We start from the raw sequence: 22597 nt of genomic DNA, 5'->3' as shown, positions 1-22597 counted from the left end.
TTGTAAATTCGTGCCGTACACCACATCACAGTAATCGAAAATAGGATATATTAGAGTTTCGATGAGATATAATTTCGTTTCTTTAGTGAAAAAGTCTCTCCTCCTGTAGAGTGATCTCATTATTGTTAGCGCTTTTGTGCATTGCGCTGAAATATGCCCTGCCCAGGAAAGTTTGGGATCGAAAGTAAGGCCTAGATTTTTAACGGTTGGTGCATAAATTATGTTTTGGTTTTTAATTTTGATGTTAATTGTATCATAATTTACTTTTTCAAGATAATACTTAGAGCCTAAAATTGTGTATACGCATTTATTCTGGTTAATTGCGAGCCCATTTGCAGTGAGCCACTTGTTAAGGGTATGTAGATCATTGTTTAGATTATCTATCTTGTTTAACAAATCCGATGGTGATGACGATATCATCAACTGCGTATCATCCGCGTAACAATGTATATTACAATGGCTGATGGTCTTTGATATATCAGCGACGTATAAGGTGTATAAAAGGGGGGCCAGAATGGAACCTTGCGGGACTCCTCCATTTAATGTTATCGGTGATGATCCGGTGTCGGCAGGGTAAAAAACCCTTTGTCTTCTTTCGTGTAGATATGATTGGAACCAGTTTATTACAGGCTTCGAAAAACTGTAGTATTTCATTTTTGCTAGGAGAAGGTTATGATTGACAAGATCGAAAGCTTTAGAAAGGTCTAATAATACTAGTATAGTTAGTTTTTTATCGTCAATCGAACGTAAAATATTGTCCGTGACAGATAATAATGCCGTGTTTGTACTATGAGAAGTACGGAAACCTGATTGAGAATCAGGTAAGATTTTATATTTTGCAATGTACTCTTTTAATTGTATAGATACTATCTTTTCTGTGACTTTTGAAAATATTGATAGAATGCTGACTGGTCTTAAATCGCTTAGAGAGGTTAACGTCTGCTTTTTGGGGAGCGGAATAACTCGAGCTTCTTTCCATGCATTTGGAAATTGGCTGGTTTTCAGAGAAAAATTTGTGGTATGCGTGAATGCCGTAAGTATGAAGGGAAGGGCCAGTTTAAGCATTTTGCACGTAATGTTGTCCACTCCTGCAGCATTTGATCGAATACTGTACACTGCCTTTTCAACCTCAGAATCTTGAACCTGGCGAAAGGATAATTCTTTTGCATCGTTTTGAAAGCAGTTCTCTAAGAAATACTTGCACTCCTTTGCAATAATGGCGTTGTCTCGAGGAACACTGTCGTAGACATTTGCAAAATGTTTATTAATTTCAGAGGGACTGCTCAGGTGAGGCGGAAGTTCTCCCGCGTTCCGTTTGCCACCGATACCAATTGTTTTCAGGCTATTCCACATATTTTTTGAATTTCTCTTATTGTTATTTACAATAAAAGAAAAATAAGCTTTCTTCTCTTGCCTCGTAACAGAGGTGGTAAAATTTCTTAATCTTTTATATTCGTCCCAATGTAAAATTAATTTGCTTCGCTTGTATTTACGCAGCGCACCATCCCTCAATTTCATAAGCAGCTTAAGATTATCCGTTAGCCACGGCGCTGGCTCTTTCGTCACCCTAACCGTTCGTAATGGGGCGTGAACGTTAAACAGGTCGACGAGATTTTTCTCAAGAAATTCTATTTTAGAATCGATGTTTCCAAGTTTAAACGTTTCATTCCAATTGATGTTTACAGCATCTAGACAAAAATTTTCATATTCAAATTTCTTAAAATCTCGGTACGTAACGTACTTGGCTTTATCCCTGGGTTTTGCGCAATGCAGTGACACGCTCGTCAAGCAGTGGTCTGAAGTTCCGATTGGACTCGCGATTTCGAAAGAAGATACAATGTTGGGGTTGTCAACAATTATTAAATCTAACAATGTTTCGGAAGATTCTGTTATTCTAGTGGGTTTATCAATCAATTGTGTTAAACTATACGATTTTATAATATCTTTAAGAAACAGGGTCTCCGCTTTTTGTGTGCTGAGCATGTCGCAATTAAAATCGCCTAGCATAAGGAAAGTGTCTACACTGGCATAGTTATCTGAAATAATTTCTTCTATGACGGCGAGATTTGTATAGGGTACATTTGGTGGACGGTAAAACGCGCAAATGCCAAGTTTTAAGTCACTTACACTAACTATCATGCTAATATATTCAATATCATTGTCTTCGGATGGTCGGAAGTCTACGAATTTTACTGCCAGCGCCGAGCGGATAAATATGGCAATGCCCCCGCCTTCTTTCTTGTTTCTGTCGTTACGGAAAACCGAGTAACCGGGGATGTTGATTTCGTTCGTCCCGTCTGCGCTACAGAGCCACGTTTCCGTTATTATTACGATATCGTAAGCACGTTGGCGTACCACGAACCTCAGTTCGTCTATTTTCGGGATTAAAGAACGAACGTTTGCGTGTGCTATGCTGAGGTCGGATAAATTTGGCAACCTCTGCTTCCGAACCAGGGTGTCGTGGGTCTTTGACCGAGTAACGGGGGTTGAGACTGTTTGATGGTCAGGCGGGTAGGGGTCGCTCCCTTTCATGACGTTTTCACCCATTCTTGAAAGAAAAAGGCGCTTCTGTTTCTCCTTCCCTCCCCTCTCTCTGCGGCCGATCGGAATACGTAACTGTGGGGACATTCTTTGATCGAAAAAGCGAACAATATATCAAGGCAAGCACTTACCTGACTTACACGAAAATTTCTAAGACACATATCCAGGTTATTTCTTCTCTTCATCGGGTGGAAACGAGTACACAAACAACGACACACAATCACACACACATTTACACACACTATTGCTTGAGACGAAGACACAAACACATAATATTTTAATGGCAAAATAGAATTAAACATATTTAGATTATTAGTTTTCATGGCTCTTGTAGAATACACTTCCTACGAGCGACATAGGAGGCACTTGCTGCTATCCCAGAGTTTTTTCTTGTTTTTTTCGCGTATGTGAAGTTACACATACATTATTTTTCAACATCACTGAATTAAAACACATGGGCAAGTTGGAACGTGGTATCCTTTGTTGGAAATATTTTTCGGTTTCAGCATGCATTGTCAAACACATTTATAAAAATCATGACTAAAAATACAGAATAATCGATATTGAATTCATTCTCTTGATCAGATCCGTAACAACAATTGATCATGAAATTACATACAGAATGATGGGCGTTAGATATATATATTAGCGTGGTGATCGCTATTGTCTTACATTCAAGAAGTCCCAGACTAATTAGGTGAAATTTGGCAGAAGCACTTGCCCACCTAACAAATTTTCAGAATTAATAAGCTGATGGAACTTGTCTTAAGCTCCTGGGACCAGAGAAGCAAGTTAATGAGTAATTTTTATGATTTCGCAAATATAAACTTAATTTAGAAAAGTAGTTGCGCCCTATTTTTATGGGGCAGAAAACATTTTGATTCTGCCACCCCCCCCCCCCCATTTCTGCCCAAGTTCGATTCGGATCCGCAAAAGTTAAGTCACAGGAGTCAAAATCTCACTTTAAAAACTATCTGTAGACCCAGTTCCTATTAGCTGTTCTGATGATAAAGTGGACTTGGCCTTTCCTTTCTGTCAAGATACAAATTGAAATCAGCAATATTTTAGCATTTATTGAAAATATGATTTGTTCGAAGCTTTTTCTCTTTAAAGTTGAGTGACATAAAATGAAGTATGGAGTGACCCCATTCACCATTTAAAACACAAACCCCTCTCCTCTAGCAGCCACAAAGGTGCACACACACAAACATTTATTTATACATATATGTGTGTAGTGTGTGTATGTATGTATGTATGTATGTATATATACAGGGTGACCTCTAATTAGATGTATTCCCTGAAAGGGGTTAAAGTAGAGGCAATTTGCAATAAATTTGACCATATGATACCTCGTCCAAAAATTAGTAGTTTTCGAGATAATAGAATTTTTATTGTTTTTTTAATTACAATTTTCCACATAAAAATACGAATTGAGAAAAAAACAGCTCATTGTATGGCACTTATTTCAGCGTTTTCTGATAGCTAACAAATAAATGGTTCGTTGAAAAAAAAGTTTGCCCCAAATAACAAGCACATGTAAGTAAGGGGTGGGTCTAAACTTACAAGTGGTGATAAAAAAATGTACTCTTAGTTTGCTTGGCAATATATTAATAACAAAAGTGGTATGACACGAAGTGTACAAATTACTTAAATTACTTCCTTGATTCATCAGCTATCCAACAAGGTACAAATGTTGCTAAAATTCACAATATAATACCACTGCACAAGCAAAGAATGAGTTTGTGTACATTGTAAAATTTATATGAGTAGCAGTATCCTCAATTTACCAAGAAGAAATAATCAAGGTACAATATTATGTTGTTTTTTTTTTTCCACTAAGATCCTGAATATTGGTTTGTTTAATTTTTGGAATTATTTCAACATATCCTTTCTAAATTTCTGCTAAATGTTACAGGTCTTACAGCGCAAGATTGTTTCTACATGGGAAGATTATGTTACCATTCTGGGTTATACAGCAGAGCCATGGAGTGGTTGGAAGAAGCTTACCAACTGGCTGGATTAGAAGGCAACAGAACTGTGAGACAAGATGTCATACTTCAGTACCTAGATCATACTTTAAAAACAGTAAGTGAAACTGATTGAAATCAAACATCATCATCATCCCTTGCTGTTTCCTGCCTCTGGCTGGGTTGGCATAGAAGTCAAGCCTCTCCAATTTTTCCTGGTCTTCCACCACTCCTCTCTTTCCACGGTGTTCCAATCTTGTCCTCTTCCCCTAACACTCTCCTCTATCTGCTGTTTCCACTCACATCTTGGTCTCCCCCTTGGTCTTATTCCCACTCCTTGTGCATTGTAAGCTCTTACTGGTAGTCTTTCTGCATCCATTCTCTTCATGTGTCCAAACCATCTCATCTGTGCCTGATCTATCCTGTCCTAAAGCTTCACCACCCCCACTGTCTGTCAGATCTCCTCATTCCTTATTCTATCCCTTCTAGTCTTCCCCAATATACTCCTTAAAAATTTCATCTCCCCTGCCTGCATCTTCCTTTCGTCTCTCTCTGTAATTGTCCAAGTCTCTGCTCTGTACGTAATTATTGGCACATAGTACGTACCTTATTTCATTTCATAGGTTTATAAATCCCTGCTCCATATTAATCTTCGAACACTTTGATAGAGTCCACCATCAATTTGTTCTCTTCTGTTTGCCTCCCCATCTATTCTTCCACTTCTCTCAATTATGCTTCCTAGATATTTGAAACTCTCCACCACCCTCAACTCTTCCATGTGGTCAACACAATAGAACACACATTTTATTTCTACCTTGTCATTAACTTTCATTTTAATTGTTTCATTAATTTTGAATTTTAAAATGCATTAATTTTTAAATACCAAGTTGTTTCACAGTTGGAAATTATTTTGGCACTCACATGAGATGTACTATGTAGAAATTAAAATGAAAAATTCAGTCTTGGTCAGGACTCGAGCCTAGGTCTGGCACACAGGGGCATTGCTACACTAACTGAGCTACAGAGCCAGCTCTGATATATCAGTTGAAATGAGGGTTGGCTTGGTAGCTCAGTTGGTAGAGCAATGGCATTGTATGCCAGAGACCCAGGTTTGACTTTTAGTGGAGGCTGCAATTTTTCATTTAAATTATTTTCTGGTTCGTTTGTGAAGTTTCATGTTACTTACAAATGAGCAATGTATGATTATTTCAATATCTGATACATGATTTCAATTATCCTTGCAAATTGTGATTTGTACTGTTCATTCCTGATGAACTTTTGGCAGATGGATGACTACAATGATGAAACAATGGACCTGATGGAATCTCAGATTCAGCAAGACTTCCCAGAGTATGCAGATACTTCCTTCACACCTGAGGAAGATCTGGAAAACTATGCCTTATTATGCCGTGGTGAAAAATTATTGGTATCTATATATCTATCTATCTATATTATTACTTGTACTAATTATGAAAAAAATTAATATTTGTAATGTTCCTTCACTTACTTTACAGTAGTCAAGCAAAGAGTGTGCACTTGCCACCTGTTACATTGCCTAGCTAGGGATTCGAACTTGTCAAAATATTTCACGGCATATACATCTTTTGTGGAGCCTAGAGCAAATGTAATGGTATACAAATTTTCCACACCTCGTACCTTGAAGCAATTCTGGCTCGCTCTTCTGTGCTAAGCGTTGGTGGTATGTTCAGTGACCTGCAACATAAATGGTACAGAATTAGTTTTCATTTCCTGTGATAGTTACTATTTTACAATGGTTTCTACATTATGCATTACCAACTTAAAAATAGATATTGACTTATCAGATACCCTGTGTAACTTTAATTCAAAATTATTGCTGTCTCTCTGTTGGATTACCAAATCTTAAATTTTAAATTCTAATTCAAATAACAACTAAAAATATTTATATATATATTTTCTTTGCTTAGAAAGAAAAAATAAAACGAGTGTTGCCTAATGATCTAATCTTTAAAATTTTGCTTCACTTACAGGACATACAAAAGAATTCTCAGCTAAAATGTTGGCTTGATGACAGAAACAACCACTACTACATCCTACACCCAATTAAAGTGGAGGAACAATATCAAAATCCACACATTGTCTACTTCCATGATGTTATATCGGATAGAGAAATTGATCTAGTCAAATATTTAGCAAAGCCTTTGGTAAGTTTACATATTTAACCCTTCGTGGGTCACACAAGGAAAAATACATGGATGGTCACCCACGGTGCCAGAGACCTTGTTCTTAAAATATGTTCAATTAAAGGTCTCAAGAGCCAAACCCTAAATTATTACCATTACGTCTTGTTTTGCAAATAATTGAGATTCTACAAAACTATGAAATGTACATTTTTAGTTAACAAATTAAATACACAGGACAAAATACGTAACATTTCAGATAATGAAAATTTAAATGTTACATGTGCGACCATAAAATTGGATTTTTTTTTTATGTTTTTGTTTTTAAGTCCATTTCATGCACAAAGAAGCTCATCAGGACTAAACCTACAGTTTAAAGCGAGTAGAACCACTATTTGCCTCCACCAGGTATCGAACTGGGACCTTTTGATTGCAATACTGGGAGGCAATTGAAAAAATGAGTTTATTTTGCAAATAAAATAACTGGTGATTGAAAATCTTTTTTCTTTTTTTTATGACACTCTTACAAATGTTACGCTGATGCATCTCAATGTCACCTGAATCAAGCTGTCCCTCTATTGAATAACTTTCCCTCGAAATTTCCAGGTATAGCTGTTTAATTTGGTCTTTTTTCTTTATGTCATCTTATTTCATCAACTGTTCAGTTATTGCACAAGTATCACGGTTTAATAGAAATCACAAACACACAAATCAACAAAAAGGCACTCTTCATTAGTCGGGCATGAAACCACAGACCAGATTTTCAGTAAAAACTAGATACACCGATAGTCGCACACAGACTCAGACACTGGGTGCTTCAATGAACCCCCCTTAGTGGCTCAAAGATCTGACTAACAGATCTGAAAAAAAAAAGTTGTTTTGTAAAAGAGGAAGGTCAGAAACTCATCTAGACAGAAGGTGGGTGTTGACAAAACAATCATTGATAAATGGTAATGCTAAAACCACACACCCGTAACTAGAGACTATGCGCGACCAATGAAGGGTTAATTCTTATATATAAATGAGACATGCTGATGCAAGAGCTCTCTGTCTGTCTGTTTGTCTCTCTCTCTCTTTCTCTCCTGTTTATCTCCCCCTCCTCTCTCTTTCACCCCTCCCTCCTGTCCCTCTCTCTAATTTCCCCCTTTCTTTATCCAGTGCCATAGTCAGGATTCTAGAAGTGGTTGGGCAAACTGTTAAGCTCAGTCCTTCCCTGCCCATAGCTACAGCAAAAACTGAACAGAACACACAAAAGAGTTACAGAATTCCTGCATTTGTTAGTCATTGATTGACTTGCTTTATTTTACTTTGTTTTTGTGTCACTTTTGGATCATTTGCGAAGATGGAGATGAGTGATGACATGATGAAATTGATGAATGCCCAGGCCAGGATTCGAACCTGGAACCCCTGGCGTCGTAGCACAATGTGCTAACCACTTCGCCACGGGGGCCGTTGTTTGTTACATTCTCTTGATCAGGTGAAATGAGCCTTTCCCTCGCTCAATACAGATGAACTTCTAATGTGGCTGAGTGAGGTCTGCATCAATCTTGTCTGTAGTATACAAGATATTAAAGTTAACCAACACCTAGCTATCTCCATGAGAAACTGACATTTAGGCATTCAGTACATTCATACAATGGAAGAAGTTAGTGAAAAATAGACATTCAACTACATTCTGCTCTCTCTCTCTCTCTCTCTGTCTTTCTCTCTCTCTCTCTCTCTCTCTCTCTCTCTCTCTTTCTTTCTCTTCAAGATTGGAATGCTCTGTCCTATGATGTTTTATTTGCTATATCACTCAAGAATTTCAAAGAACATCTTGTATTATTTTTATTTTTATCACAAAAGCAACATTTGAGTGTTACCACATATGTGTAAGCAACAACGAAAACAAAGTGATGGTCTTTTTTTTGGCAAGCACTTACAAGACACCACAAATATTTCATAAAATCCCGGTGCAGCCTCTCAGTGCCTTTCCGAAAATACATTCAGCGCTTTTTTTTTCCCCAACTGCTCACACTCGGCACCCTATCGAGGAAAATTGCCACCATCCTCTTGGCGGTCCCAGTCTGGCCCTGTGTGTATATGTTATTTTAGTCATGATTTGAAATTTGCATGTATTTGTGTGTGGATGCTGGTCACTCATTGTATTCTCTATTTAAATTTTTATTATAATTTTCATTAATGATTGTTCCAATTCTTTATGTAATTAATGATTGTTCTATTCTTTCATGTAAAATCGTTTACTTTAGTGCCATAAATACACATACTGTTTCTTCTAATTGTCCAGAATTAGGTAGTAGAGCAGCCTAAGGCCTGCAGTAAATAAAATGTTTCTATTATATACTCTTTCTCTACATCTCTTCTTTCTCTCCCTCTCTTTCTCACATATGTTTCTCTCATGTTCCAGGGCCTTCCCAATGGCGCAGTGGTAGCGTCGTCACCTTGTAATCAAGGGGTCCTGGGTCTAATACCCAGTGGAGGCACATAGTGGTTCGGATCCCACTTAAAACTGTAGGTCCAGTCCCGATTAGCCTTACTGTGCCTAAAGTAGACTTAAAACACCAAATCAATCAATCAATCAAATCTCATGTTCCAGGATGCAAGGAATGACCTTTAAGGAAGGCACCAAAATGTTTACCTCTCTTCCATGTAGTACATTCCGAACTGCATTTTGCAGACTAACAAGGTCTGGTGTCTGGACCCACAAGTAGTATAATAATCCTGTGTGGGCTTGTGTGACATGTTCACATACCTTTGCGATTGTCCCTTCATCAGTTTCATCTTATCGCCATTCGTTCTCATCTTCGCAGTTAGCCAAAAGTGGAAGAAAAGTGATGTAAAATTAATCAATCAATCTCTCATATTCCCTTTTCGCCATTCTTGCCTCTTTCTATTTCTGTTTTGTATATTGTGTTTTTCTCCTTTCTATGACTTACTTTAAACAACTGCATAAATTTGTGAAAAATATTTGCTGATGTATCACGTATTTTGAACATTTTAATAATAAGTTGTCATATTTAAAATATTATTGCACATTCACTGATTGTCTTGCTGTGTCTAACAAATGTTCATGAACACTTGAAACTCTAATAAATTTATGGCTTTATTGTAGTTATCTCGATCAAGAGTTCAAAACTATGGACATGATCTAAACACTATTTCTCCGAAAAGAACTTCCAAGACTGCATGGCTTCTGGACAATAGTCACCCTTTAATTCAGCAGCTGAGTGAAAGAGTTGGAAGGATAACAGGTCTCAACACCAATTCCTGGCAACATGAAGCTGAATTGCTTCAGGTTAGTATCAATAACAGGATTCAGATTTTAGGATTATTATTAATTTTATTGTTTGTTTCATGGTGCTATTTTAGTTCTGTATATTTTAAAGCTTATTGTCCTTTAATGCAATTTTAAATTAAATTTTGTACTTTTTTGGAGATCAATATAGTTTATATCCATGTAATAGTGCTAGAGCAGTAGAAAAATACATAAACAGTCTGAAATCTAAATTGTTTATGAGCAAACATTATCAAATTTTTGGTATTAAATTATTCAAATCAGCAAATTTATTTCATGTGCTGGCCTTTTGGTTCACATTTTGAACTAACAAAAATTAAATGTGTACAAGGAATTAGCAACAATTGCAGTTGATATTGCACTGCACAGCAGAACCTGATTTTTCCTGGATAATGTTGGTGGTAATTTTTTGTGTATGTATCTGTTTTGCTATTTTTAGCTCCAACTGTAAATTCGAAAGTTTACATTTTTCTGGATTTCAAGGAAGTTTCTGTAGAAAATGTTGGATTAGCTTCTCTTTATTTCACGGTTAGTGTCTAGTTTTCATGTTCGTAAATGCTCTTGCCTCCCTATTTTAACCAACATAAATAATTGAGATTCTGATCAGATAGATAGGTAGACAGTTTTATTGAGAATGGGTACATTCATGGTTTTGTCATTGTCATGGTTGTCATTGGATAACATTTCACTACATTTCACTAGAATTTTTTTTTCTTATGGATTTAAATTATGTACAAAGTATACTACTTTATGGGATGAATTTCAATCCAATACATACTAATACAATACAATGCCCGTACATACAATACATGGAATGAAACATAATACAACACAAAGATAAATAGTACAGAAAATTATTAAGTGAATGCAGAAGAATACATATTATATAACAGATATATCAAATTTGTAAATATAGAAATGTTGTGTACACTTAAATGTATATATACGCATTGCAAGTAGGCAATGGAATTTTTCTGATTTGTTACATATCAAAAAAATCATACAGTTTGTAATAATCCTTGACATGATTTCTAAGTGTTTTTTTTTTCTTCATTTTCTTGAATACATTGGGTAATTTGTTGTATAGTTTTAATCCTGTGTGGTAAATACTATTTTTTGTTAACTGTTATCTTATGGTCTCTAAATAAAAGTTGTTTTGCTTTTCTTGTGTTGTGTTCATGGAAGTTGCATATTTGGTTAAATAAGTGTGCATGCTCGTGTATGAATGACACTGTTTCTAAAATATATAAGCAAGACACTGGTAATATATGAAGGTGTTTAAAGATTGGCTTACTAGTTGCTCTAGGAGCTTCTAGCTTCTTGCATTATTATTCTGACATTTTTTTAGTTAGTTATTTAGTTTGAAAATAGTTTCTACTTTTGATGATAGGCCCCTGAATGGTATCCTGTATGTTATTCTTGAGTTAATTATTGCATGGTACAAAGTTTTAATCATATCTTTTGTCAGTATATTCCTCAGGATTCAGAACATGTAACAATATGAGCTCAACTTTTCGAATAATGTGTGTGTGTATATATATATATATATATATATATATATATATATATATTTTTCCGATGATAGATTTCATCAATCCATATACCTAAAAATTTACTCTCTGGAATTTCTTCTATTTGTTTTTAATTGTAAAGAACAAGTAGTATCTCTTTTGAAGTTCTATTAGGCTTAAAATTTACTTTGAAAATTTTTGTTTCATTAACATAAAACTGATTTTGATTCATCCAGTCAGCCAACATTTTCATTGTTTCATCGGTTGTAATCTGGAGGTTATCCATATTGCAGCCATGTAATAAAATATTTGTGTCATCTGCATAGAGAACTGTATCTGTTGGTTTTAGATAGTCTGGTAGAATATTAATATAAATGAAGGAGGGAATCGGTCCCAATATTGATCCCTGGAGTACTCCCTGCATAATGAGTTCTAATTTGGATTTTTCTGGCAACATTGGCAATAAGCATGAGTGAGTTAACCTAAAGCAAGAGGAAGGGGGCGATGGGGTTGCATCTTTTCCTATATAAGTGAGAAAAGTGACATTTTGAAATAAACTGGGGGGGGGGGGGTTACAAACAATCTGTTGAAATATCACAGGCTGAATACTTTGTTGTTGTTAAGTCCATCTCCACTAACTTTTCAGGAGATTTGATTGAAGTTTGACATATGCGAATTTTGTTTGCAAGATTTGTGCAAACATTTTATTATTGTTGATAATTCACACCACTTGACAACACCCTCTTGTGGTGTAAAGAGAGCCCATTTTGAATAACCCATCACACTCAGAATCCAACATTTCACACATTCTTCACACATATAGAAAAGTTTGTTTGGTGCTCTATCCTGTTGAATGGTAATTTTAAAACTGATACATGCAGCTTTTTCTTGTATGCTAGTCATTGCCAGGATCATCACATGGGGTTTTCAGTTGGACCCACCGCACTGGGGTCTGGCTATAAATGGGTCCCATGCAAATTACCAAATAACAATAAAAATCTTTTAAATATCAAAATTAATTCCTTTATGTGTCTCTGTAGTAATAATACAGCCAGATTAAAATATATAATAGCTATTATGTTGTGTTGGTCAAGGGGCCCACTATTGTATTTGTTGCTAGGACCAGAAATTTGATGGTGAGTGGGGTGGGGTGTATGATCACTGCAACCCAAATACTATTAAGATTTGCATCATACCACAGAATACTTTCATGGCAAGGATACACTTAATTCTGGAATTTGCTACCCAATCATTCCTAGGTAGTATTGTCACCTTGAAATCAAGGTGTCCCGGGTTTGATACCCGGTGGAGGAACAAAGTGTTTCAGATCCCACTTTAAAACTGTAGGTCCAGTCCCGATTAGCCTTACTGTGCATAAAGTGGACTTAAAACACCAACTCAATCAATCAATCAACCTATCAGTCCTACATCAAACATGCATAATAATATATCAACTCAATATTGTAGAAGGATGCTTTCACAGCATGGTGCAATATCTCACAAAATCCTAGTATTAAACCCTGAGAGTGACAGTGGAGTATTCTGAAAATTTGACCTGGTTTACTGCAACAATTCTTATTTATTGTATATATTAGTTATATATAAAAGAAATAAAACACCAAGACAGGCATGCAAGTAAAACAAGAACAGAAGTCTGACAACTTCAAATTTTCCGGCAATTTCTACCCCAAGTTACCAAAAGTGGCTGGCCCAACGTTGGGCCAACCATACTGAAAATGGTTGGCAAAACATAAGAGCATACTGTTGGGCAACAGTAATCTTGGCTGTGGTTCCAACGTTGGTCCAGCTTGTGATTTTTACATTGGGCCAACATCTGGTTTTTGCGTTGGGCCAATGTATGGTTTTACGTTGTACCAACGTAATGATATATACATAATTTATTGTGAGGTCAAATGTAAACAAATTATTTATGAAAATTAAAAAAGTACACAGCACTTTCTCAGTCACATGTTATCATTGTTTCCATGTACCTTCAAGTGGTAGCACCAAACCTTTCTAGAGTTTACTTATTTTTCCACCTTTTATGGAATTTAATCTGCACATGACATTGTTTAACCACCTTCACAATAATACCTGTAAGAATGTTCTTGTTGTACAACAGCTAAAGAGACAAACAATAAGCAATTCCCAACACATCTTTCATCCATGGTGGCTAACAAAGCACTGGTGAGTGACTGCAAATTAGAAATAGCTTCTACTTTCATAAATATATTATATTTCCAGTATGTGCTGTGACTGAAATATTCGACAAGAAACACTGTTATTGCTGCATACTTGTAAGTTGTCTTCACATGAGAAAGTTGTTTTTAAAGATAATTTTGACTCCCTTTTCCATGGTTGGGTAAATGTTGCAACCACTGTTGGCCATATGTAAGACCAATGTCAATTTGGCAACTAATGTAAATCTAACCTTTCCCATGTAAAAACTGACATTGTGGTTACTTGGGACATAATGAAAAAGTTGGTTTAATGGTGGGAAACCAGATAACATGTGAGAATACACCACTGAAAAGTTAAGGTTTAGGTTTCAAATATCAGGTGAACACATTTCATTGATTACACTGTTCACTTCTTCTTTTGGTGTTAGGTTTATTATACAAATTTATAATATAAAGATAAAGGAACCTAATGTAGAAACAGGAACATTTGTTATATGTAAAAATAATATTACTATTAATTAGAATTAAAATTTCATATTCTTGATTTTTTTTTTCAACTCTCAATATGCTATTAAAATAACGTTTTTTCTAGGTTGTGAATTATGGAATTGGTGGTCATTATTCTCCACACCATGATTACCTATTAAAAGATAAAAGCGAGGTAATATTATTATGTGTATTTGCTCTGCAACTTGTAGATAATTCTAAATTCTTGTTCATATTAACTCTTCTAACATTACATTATTTCCATTTATATGATTTTAACTGTCATAGCCAGGCGCGGTTGGCTGTATAGTGCAAATGTGCAGTGAACCCCCAGTAATATACAAAATAAACAATAACTGAGTTGTTCATCAGCGTAGAGTGCCAGATTCTCTTAGTGAGAAGGAGAAACCGCGGGCCAGAGCCACTCAGCTCCCCTCTAGTTCCATTTCATGCAAAGCCTCCGCTGAACCTCCGCAAGGCAACCCCTACCATGCTAAAAGCATAGGACGGCTAGTAGAAGCTTGACGCGTACATATGGCGAAAATACATGCAGTCTGATACTCCAGGAAGGTCGTCTCGTCAAAACGGACATGCACAGTTCGTAGGATCACCAGCGAGCTGAAGTGAACCACGCTCTTCTCTCTTCCAGTGTTGCACTATGTGTTTCAATTTGAATTCATTTGGCATTCTCTTTGTATTATTTATATTTTACAAGACTTATTAGATTAATGAAGAGGGTGTAATATAAATGTAGAGGTGACCCCAAACGAAAGCTAGAAGTAAAGATGATGGGACAAATAAGATAAATATGATAGAAAACAACTTGCCTACACATTCAGAGTTTTCATCTTTAAGATGGAAACACTTCAGGTGGAAGGAGCCGAAAAGTCAAAAATAGCGCGAGGGCGAGGGCTCGCTTATCGGACAAGACTTAAACAACCTTTTGGTCTTCTTACATCAGACTAAATGCTTTCGTTGACATGTTAGGCTTTTTAGGTTTAGTTGTCTTAGAATATATACACTGCAATTTTCGGGGCTTTACCGTGCTTGACCAAAAATGTAGTATTTGCTATTTATTGAAGCCTAACCTAACAATGAAGGCATTTCGCACTTACGTCAGAAGACGACCAAAAAGTTGTTTGGGTTTCGTGCGATCAGTTATACTCTAGAAATAGAGGGTGTTCGAGGAGATGCTCACGATTGACTTTGTTACGTTTTATTGTCTCATACTTGTTAGTTTGTTTTGAAGTGCATGGCTGATGATTGAAATATATTTGTCGTGGTAATACGTTGAGTGGAGTGAGGTCGATTGTGTATTGGAAGGAGTGAAGTTGTTGCTGTGCGAGAAGTTAACATATTGCATAGAATAGAATAGAATCGCTTTGATTTAGCGATATACTTTCGAATAGTTATATAAGAATTATCTTGTAATCAAGGGGTCTTGGGTTCGATTATTGATACATACTCATTTTAGCAGGCAGAGATTTGTATTTTTAACTGTAGGTTCAGGATCCAGTTCCAATAATATAGTCTATTTGACAGTGGTGGGACCAGAAAAGAGTTGGCAAGAGTGGAAGAGGCAAAATTGAGGCGAGAATATTTTCTGAATTCTGAGATACCCCTGAATACAATACCATACAAAAATCTTAAATTAAAATGATCGCCCCCTACACACACACTCCTTGGTGCAGTCACTGTTATCTGAACATAAAGCAAATTAACTTTGTCAGTAATCTACCGGCCAAAATTTGATAATTTTCCCAGTACTTTCTCTAAGAACCAAACTGTGTAGTGTCTCAAAAGGTTTAGACACTTTGCATACTTTTGGTGAACCCCCAGGAACATTATGCACGAGCCGCGCCTGGTCATAGCTCTCATGCTGTTCTTCTATGCAGGTCTGATGTCTCCTTAAAATTGTCCTAGTCGTTATCAGGGTGAGAGACAGGGTGATAAGTCATGAAGAAGATAAAGAAATGCTCATTTGATCAAAGATCCTAATTTTCTTAAAAAAAATGTTTTTGAAGACTGTATTTTTGTATTTGGTTTACATCACCATATTATTTTAGAAAAACACCTGGAAATACTCTGCTACATTCATATTTTTTATTTACAAACATAACTGTAATTATCCAGAAATGATCTGTATGCTAAATATATCTATTTATCCAAGTATAAATTAATAAGCATAAAAATAAAGTTTTGTTAAGAAAAAAATAACAAGAGCCATTGTGTGACAATTAGAGGCAGGTTATGAATAGTTCTTTTAGAAAATAGTTTGGTAATGAATTTATTCTTTTACAGTTTGATACTATTTCTGAAGATGACTTAAGAGCTGGTGATAGAGTAGCAACATTTATGTTTTATGTAAGTATAAATATTTCCTCTTTTCCTGAAATTTATAATTTCTAATTCTCATTTGAATACTTAATTCTCCTTGCAAAATGCCTCTTTATTGTTAGCAAATATTTCACATGACTGTTTTCCTTTTTTTTCCTCACATTTCAAATCATTAATGGATTGAAATACAGAATCGTTATTTGTTTTAATTTTATTCCATCTCAATTTTTACTTGGTTGATTTTGTTCCAGTGAAATCAGTTAGATTTTTCCAAAAGCTTTAAATTGTGAACTTCTTAATAAAATGATGTAGTGTGAAGGTTATGTGAACTTACTCCTTTCTAGGTTTTATAACCAGGAATTTGCATTTGGCTTCTTATTATGCATTTTCCTGTATTTTATGTCTTTTACAATCATGGGTTAACAAAATAAGGGAAGGACAATAATCTGGAAAATGTACTATGTTTATGCAAGATAGTGGCAGATTTTACAACACGTCTCCCACTCCCATACTGTATCATGTCTATAACAAGACCCGTTTATTCTCAATTCCACTTCTTGGTGCTGCTTTCACAAAATTGGGAGCTTCTATTAGTATTTTGATTTCACTTACAATATTGAGATCATCAGCATAACCCAGAAGCTGTACAAAAGATCATTCCTGTTATCTGAATTTTTGATGCTCTATAATCTCTTTTCTTAGTACTATATTAAACACCAGGTAGGCCAGGGCATCCACCCTGACTGGTGCAGAACTAGTCTGAAATATCTAGTTACACTCAAATGCAATACACACTTTATTCAAGAGCTAACGTCAGTCTCATCTTCTACCCTGAAGATGAAAAGAAGGGTAGAAGGTGAGACTGATATTAGCTCTCGATAGCTTGGAAACCTTTCCATGACTCACCTGGTCGATAGCCCGAGAGAATATTTTCACCATTCATCACCAGGTAAGATTCAAGGCTTACTTGGAGAAGAAAATCTGATTATTTTTCATGCTCAGATCAGCAGTGTACCCTTAAATTTTGTGACAAGAGAGGAAGTAGATATGCTATTACTAGCTTCCAGTAGTGGGGTGGCCAGAATTTTTGAAAAGGGGGTGGGGGAGGAATGTACATATTTTTTTTTAGTAGTCTGTCCTCATTTTGCCATATTTTCCTGCCTTTGATGTTCTTTTCTTAGAAATACTGGGTCAACGGGAGTACTTATGACCCCAATCAACACCCCCCTTTGGCACCATTGCTTTCTAGTGCCTTATTTTCTTATCCCTTCATTTTGTGCCAAGACAATGAAGGGAAGTAATCCCTGACAGGTCTCAAAATAAACATTTTCATGAAACTGAACATTTTCACTTTCTTTAATATGGTGTTGTTTCTTTTGTCTCTGATTACTACAGCAATGAGATTAATGACTAGTGAAATGATGTGCTGTATTAAAATTAATAATAGTTGATATTCAAATATTTACATAAACATAAAATAATGCAAAATACATTAGACAAGAGGCTTCTGGAATTTTCTTCTTTTTAAAATTTAAACAGACTGAAATCATGAATGATAGTCAGCTCTCTCATAAAGGGATTTTTTTTTTTTAATTAAGTGTCTATGTCCTCAATATTTTGTCTTAAATAGTGTTCAAATACTTAAATTCCATCAAACTCTGCTAAGCTCCCTTGCAGCAACAACATATTTCTATTGATTGATTTGGTTTATTCGCTTTTTTTTCACATTTGGCTAATCATGAAAATGAGGATGAGTGAATGACATGGATTTGAACTCAGGACCCCTGGCATCGTAGCATGCTGTGCTAACCATGAAGACCGACAACACAATTCTATGGAAAGTAAAAGTTTATATGAATGCTACAATATATACTATTAAAGAGTATTAACAATTTGGTTCACACTGAAAAGGAAAATGTAGTGAAATATCAAACAGTTTGTTTCAATTTCTGACTAGACAGGTGCCTCTCCGATGGCATAGTGGTAGCGTCGTCACCTTGTAATCAAGGTGTCCTGGGTTCGATACCCGGTAGAGGCACAAGTGGTTTGGATCCCACTTTAAACTGTAGGTCCAGTCCCGATTAGCCTTACTGTGCATAAAATGGACTTAAAACACCAACTAAACTAAACTGACTAGACGGAATGGGAAGGTTCTAAATATTCATGAACCAGAGCACCATTCCGGTCCACTCTGTTCTATTTCAAACCCTGCCTATCAACTTCCTGGGACATGCCACTAAGCTCAATGTATACCAGCACTTGATGTGGAAAATGTTAGCGGAGGAATATTTAGATGAGCCTTGGGGTAAGGTGGGGGATGCTCCTATGGTTTAACATGCTCACAACGAGACAGCTGGGAGATGCTTTGTGAAAATTTTGCAAGTGAGGTTACCCTCCCCCAACTTCCCTCCTCACTTCGAGCAATGATGTATACACATAAAATAAAAATATTTTATTGTAATTTTTTTCTCTTTTGTAACAGTTGAGTGATGTGTTGAAAGGTGGCGCTACTGCATTCCCTCGGTTAGGCATTTCTCTTATGCCAAGGAAAGGATCAGCAGCTTTCTGGTATAATTTGAAGAGAAATGGACAACCTGAAACATTAACATTGCATGGAGCATGTCCAGTTTTATTAGGTTCTAAATGGGGTAAGTGTTTAAGACCACAATGTAGTGCCACTTTTTGTATGTATGTATGTATGTATGTATGTATGTATGTATGTATGTGATATGTGTGTGAGAAGTCATTTATCTAGGATTTCCTTGACTAATTTCTTCGTATTTTTAGTTTTTTTTATTCATTGTGATCAATGCAGTGTAAAAATTAAAATAATGGTCTGAAGTGAGTGTTGGTATCATGTATTCTCATCAGTATATTTATGAATACTATTTACTATATCAACAAGAGTAGGGGAAGGTGGCATGGGTTTTACACTAGCCTGTATTTGCCTATATTACATGAGGTCAAATAATACACAAAAGTTTTCTAGGAAAATGTATACAGTGATACAAAACAAACAAGACATGTATCACAATGTATGACATATTATTTTCCTTTAGTATGTTACTCTATAGCCATACAGGGGTGCCCACCTCTCCCAAGGCCAATGGCGCAATCCCTCCCAAAATCATGTGATGCGTCCCCCACCAAATCATATTATGTGTCTCCCACCACCCGAAAAATCATACCATTTGTGCCCTCAAACCACATCGTAATCCCCACAGAGTATTTAATTATGACAGCATGTCTACCGAAAGTAAATTTTCTCTCAACTTTACTGAACACACATGATCTGCCCCTCCTCCTTAACCAGGGGTACCCATCACCCAACACTGCCCCCAAAATCGTTCATCATAATCGCCACAAAATATTTTTGTTGAATACATAATAAATTATGTTTATTTGAATGACTGTCCATATTTTTTTATTGTTCGATTTTCGAAAGAAACTTAAAGCTAGCACATTGATTGGTTAAATGTAGTAAATTAAATTATGTAAATATGCATATAAATAGTGTTTGTGAGTGGGTTTATAAAACTCACAATTTGAGTATTTAACACAAGTTGTTCCACAAATTAAGATAAAGATAGAAAATTCAACCTTGGTAAACCAAATAACATGCTCCAGCCACATGACCAATTCTGTTTCACGAGACATTACAGAAACCTAGCTAGTAATTCTTAAGCTCAGGGCAATAACATAATAGTACGGTTTTTCTTTTGGTAAATATATTTTAGTAACTCATAACAAAAATTAAGTGGATTTTATCTTCAGTGCAAATGTAACTTGTTAAAGTAAAATTTCCCTGTGACATGAAGTTAGAAATGCGGATTCGATATAGTTTTGTTCCAAATGATAAACCTGCTTTAAATTAAGCAGTATACTAACTAAAGTATTATATCTTAAGTGATGTTATTAATTAACATTGAGAATATCTTGTAATGCAGTTATAGTATGAAACTTCACATTCACTTCAGTAAAGCACCAAACATGCATTCACGCGACACATCATTGTGAGCGAAGCGAGGAAGAAAATTTTTACATCCATTTCTTTGCAGGCTTTCAAGAACATTAATTTAATGGGGTGTCAATACTTTCTTAGGATCCCGAGATATTTCGTCTTTTCCAGCTTCTCTTTTGGCACGGACGGGGTCGAAAACATGTGAATACCATATTGTTAAATACAGTCTCCAAAATTTAATGTTCGAACTCTCTCTTCACTACAGAAATCCCATGACAATCTAAGATTTAAAACTTTATCAAGGGCTTTCTATCTCCCCCTTTAAATTTAATACTCAATCCTACCACCAACATTTCCATGCCAATTTTAGATTTACTGTTGATATTGAAGAGTGGATATTGTCTCCTCAAAAAAATTAATTCTGTCTCCATACCAGAATTTCTGCAACAGTCTAGGGCAATAGCAATGCACAAGAATTGGATGCCCCCTTCAATTTAATGCTCAATCCCCTCTAACTAAAATTCGTCTTTCTTTCCTGGCACTACAGTCCATCACAGACCCTGGCCTCCTTCAGAATCTTCCGCCATCCATCTCTTTTCACAGCCTTTCTTCTCTAACTCCTAATTCCCAGCACACTCAGGTAGGTGGTCTTCCTACTTTTCTTCTCCCATCCATATTCGTAAATGTGATCTTCTTACACGCCATGTTGTCTGGCATTCAGTATATATGCCCCAACCACCTTAGCCGTGTTAGTTTAATTTCCTTCACAATTTCTATATCCTCATAAAGCTGATATAGTTCCCTATTATATCTTCTTCTCCATAACCCATTATCATATATCGACCCATAGATCCTCCTCAGAATCTTCCTTTCAAAGCTTCCGATCATTGACTCATGCTTCTTGGTTATTATCCATGATTCACATCTATACATTAAAATAGGTCTTATTAACATTTTGTATAGTATAACTTTAGTTTTCATTCTGATGTACTGAGACTTCATATGTTTTCCGAGTCCAAAATAGCTTCTATTTGCCATACTTATCCTGTGTTTAATCTCTGACAGAAAATCTTCCTTCTCCGTTATATATGCACCAAGATATTTAAATTCCCGAACTCTCTCAAAAGAGAGCCCGTTAACTTCAAAAGTTGCAGTATTAGTAGACACTTTAGTTATTTCCATATATTTTGTTTTAGTTGCATTTGCTTTGAGCCCCATTTTTTGGGCTGCAGTGAGGTGGTTAGCTACAGCTTGACGTAATGCTGTTGTTGTTCTGGCTATTGTTACTATATCATCTGCATGTGCCATAATTTGCACTGATTTGTTTATTATGGTTCCACTAGTTTCTATGCCTACTTCCTGACAGCCTTTTCTAATGTAACATTGAATAGCATGCATGACAAGGTGTCCCCTTGACGCAATCCTTGTTTGGTTTCAAATTCTTCTGTCAACTGGTTTCTTATTTGTACTCTACAATATACTTTTTAAGGGTCTCTTCTACTAAGTTTGTTAGCTTCTGTGGGATGTCAAATTCCTTCATGGCTTCGATTAACTCTCTCCTTTTTATGGTATCATATGCAGATGTAAAGGTGGTATGTGTTTATTCCTTTGTCTTAGCACATATTTGTCTGATTGCATGTATGTGATCTGAGGTTGATTTTCCCTCTCTAGAGCCACATTGGTATTATTTTATTTACATATGGAGAAAGCCTTCGGAACAATATATTAGAAAGAAAATTGTATCCAGTGTTAAGTTTGCTTATACCTCTATAGTTTCCTGTTTGCAGACTGTCTCCTTTCTTATATATTGGGTATATGATACCTTACTCCCATTGTAATGGAATTTCTTCATCCTTCCATATTCTATCTAGTAGCTTTTGCATGCTTCCCATGAAATCCCTTCCATAAAGTTTCATCATCTCAGCTGTTATTTTGTCAGATCCTGGCGTTCTGTTGTTGTTCAGCTTTGCAATGGCACTCCTAACTTCTTCAAGGCTAGGTCCATCTTTCTCCTGTTCATTCATTTGGAGGTTCATGCATTCTGATTTTCTTCCCTATCCTGTATCTGTCCTTGCTCCCTTTCATTCTCATTCTGGTCCTTCAATAGTTCATTAAAATGTTCCTGCCATCTGGTTAAAATATCCTGGTCATTGCTTAACA

At 35.9% G+C, this 22597-nt stretch overlaps 1 protein-coding gene across 2 annotated transcripts in view; it reads left to right on the top strand.

Moving 5' to 3' along the window:
* LOC145984403 (prolyl 4-hydroxylase subunit alpha-1-like) overlaps window positions 1-22597 on the top strand; it is a 48827-nt gene that overhangs the window by 18742 nt on the left and 7488 nt on the right. Inside the window, exons 4-10 of one of the 2 annotated variants that reach the window (XM_083118064.1) lie at window positions 4457-4626; window positions 5794-5934; window positions 6518-6691; window positions 9780-9962; window positions 14246-14314; window positions 16441-16503; window positions 18959-19124. In XM_083118064.1, coding sequence (XP_082974190.1) covers window positions 4457-4626; window positions 5794-5934; window positions 6518-6691; window positions 9780-9962; window positions 14246-14314; window positions 16441-16503; window positions 18959-19124 — 966 coding nt within the window. The remainder of the gene's footprint in view (window positions 1-4456; window positions 4627-5793; window positions 5935-6517; window positions 6692-9779; window positions 9963-14245; window positions 14315-16440; window positions 16504-18958; window positions 19125-22597) is intronic. The other variant, XM_083118065.1, reaches the window with a different exon arrangement.

The sequence above is a fragment of the Lepisma saccharinum genome, chromosome 2 (genome assembly GCF_977018435.1).
Source record: "Lepisma saccharinum chromosome 2, izLepSacc3.1, whole genome shotgun sequence".
In the NCBI taxonomy this organism is placed as follows: domain Eukaryota; kingdom Metazoa; phylum Arthropoda; class Insecta; order Zygentoma; family Lepismatidae; genus Lepisma; species Lepisma saccharinum.
The sequence above is the reverse complement of the archived record's forward strand: the minus strand, read 5'-3'. Positions and strand labels throughout refer to the sequence as shown.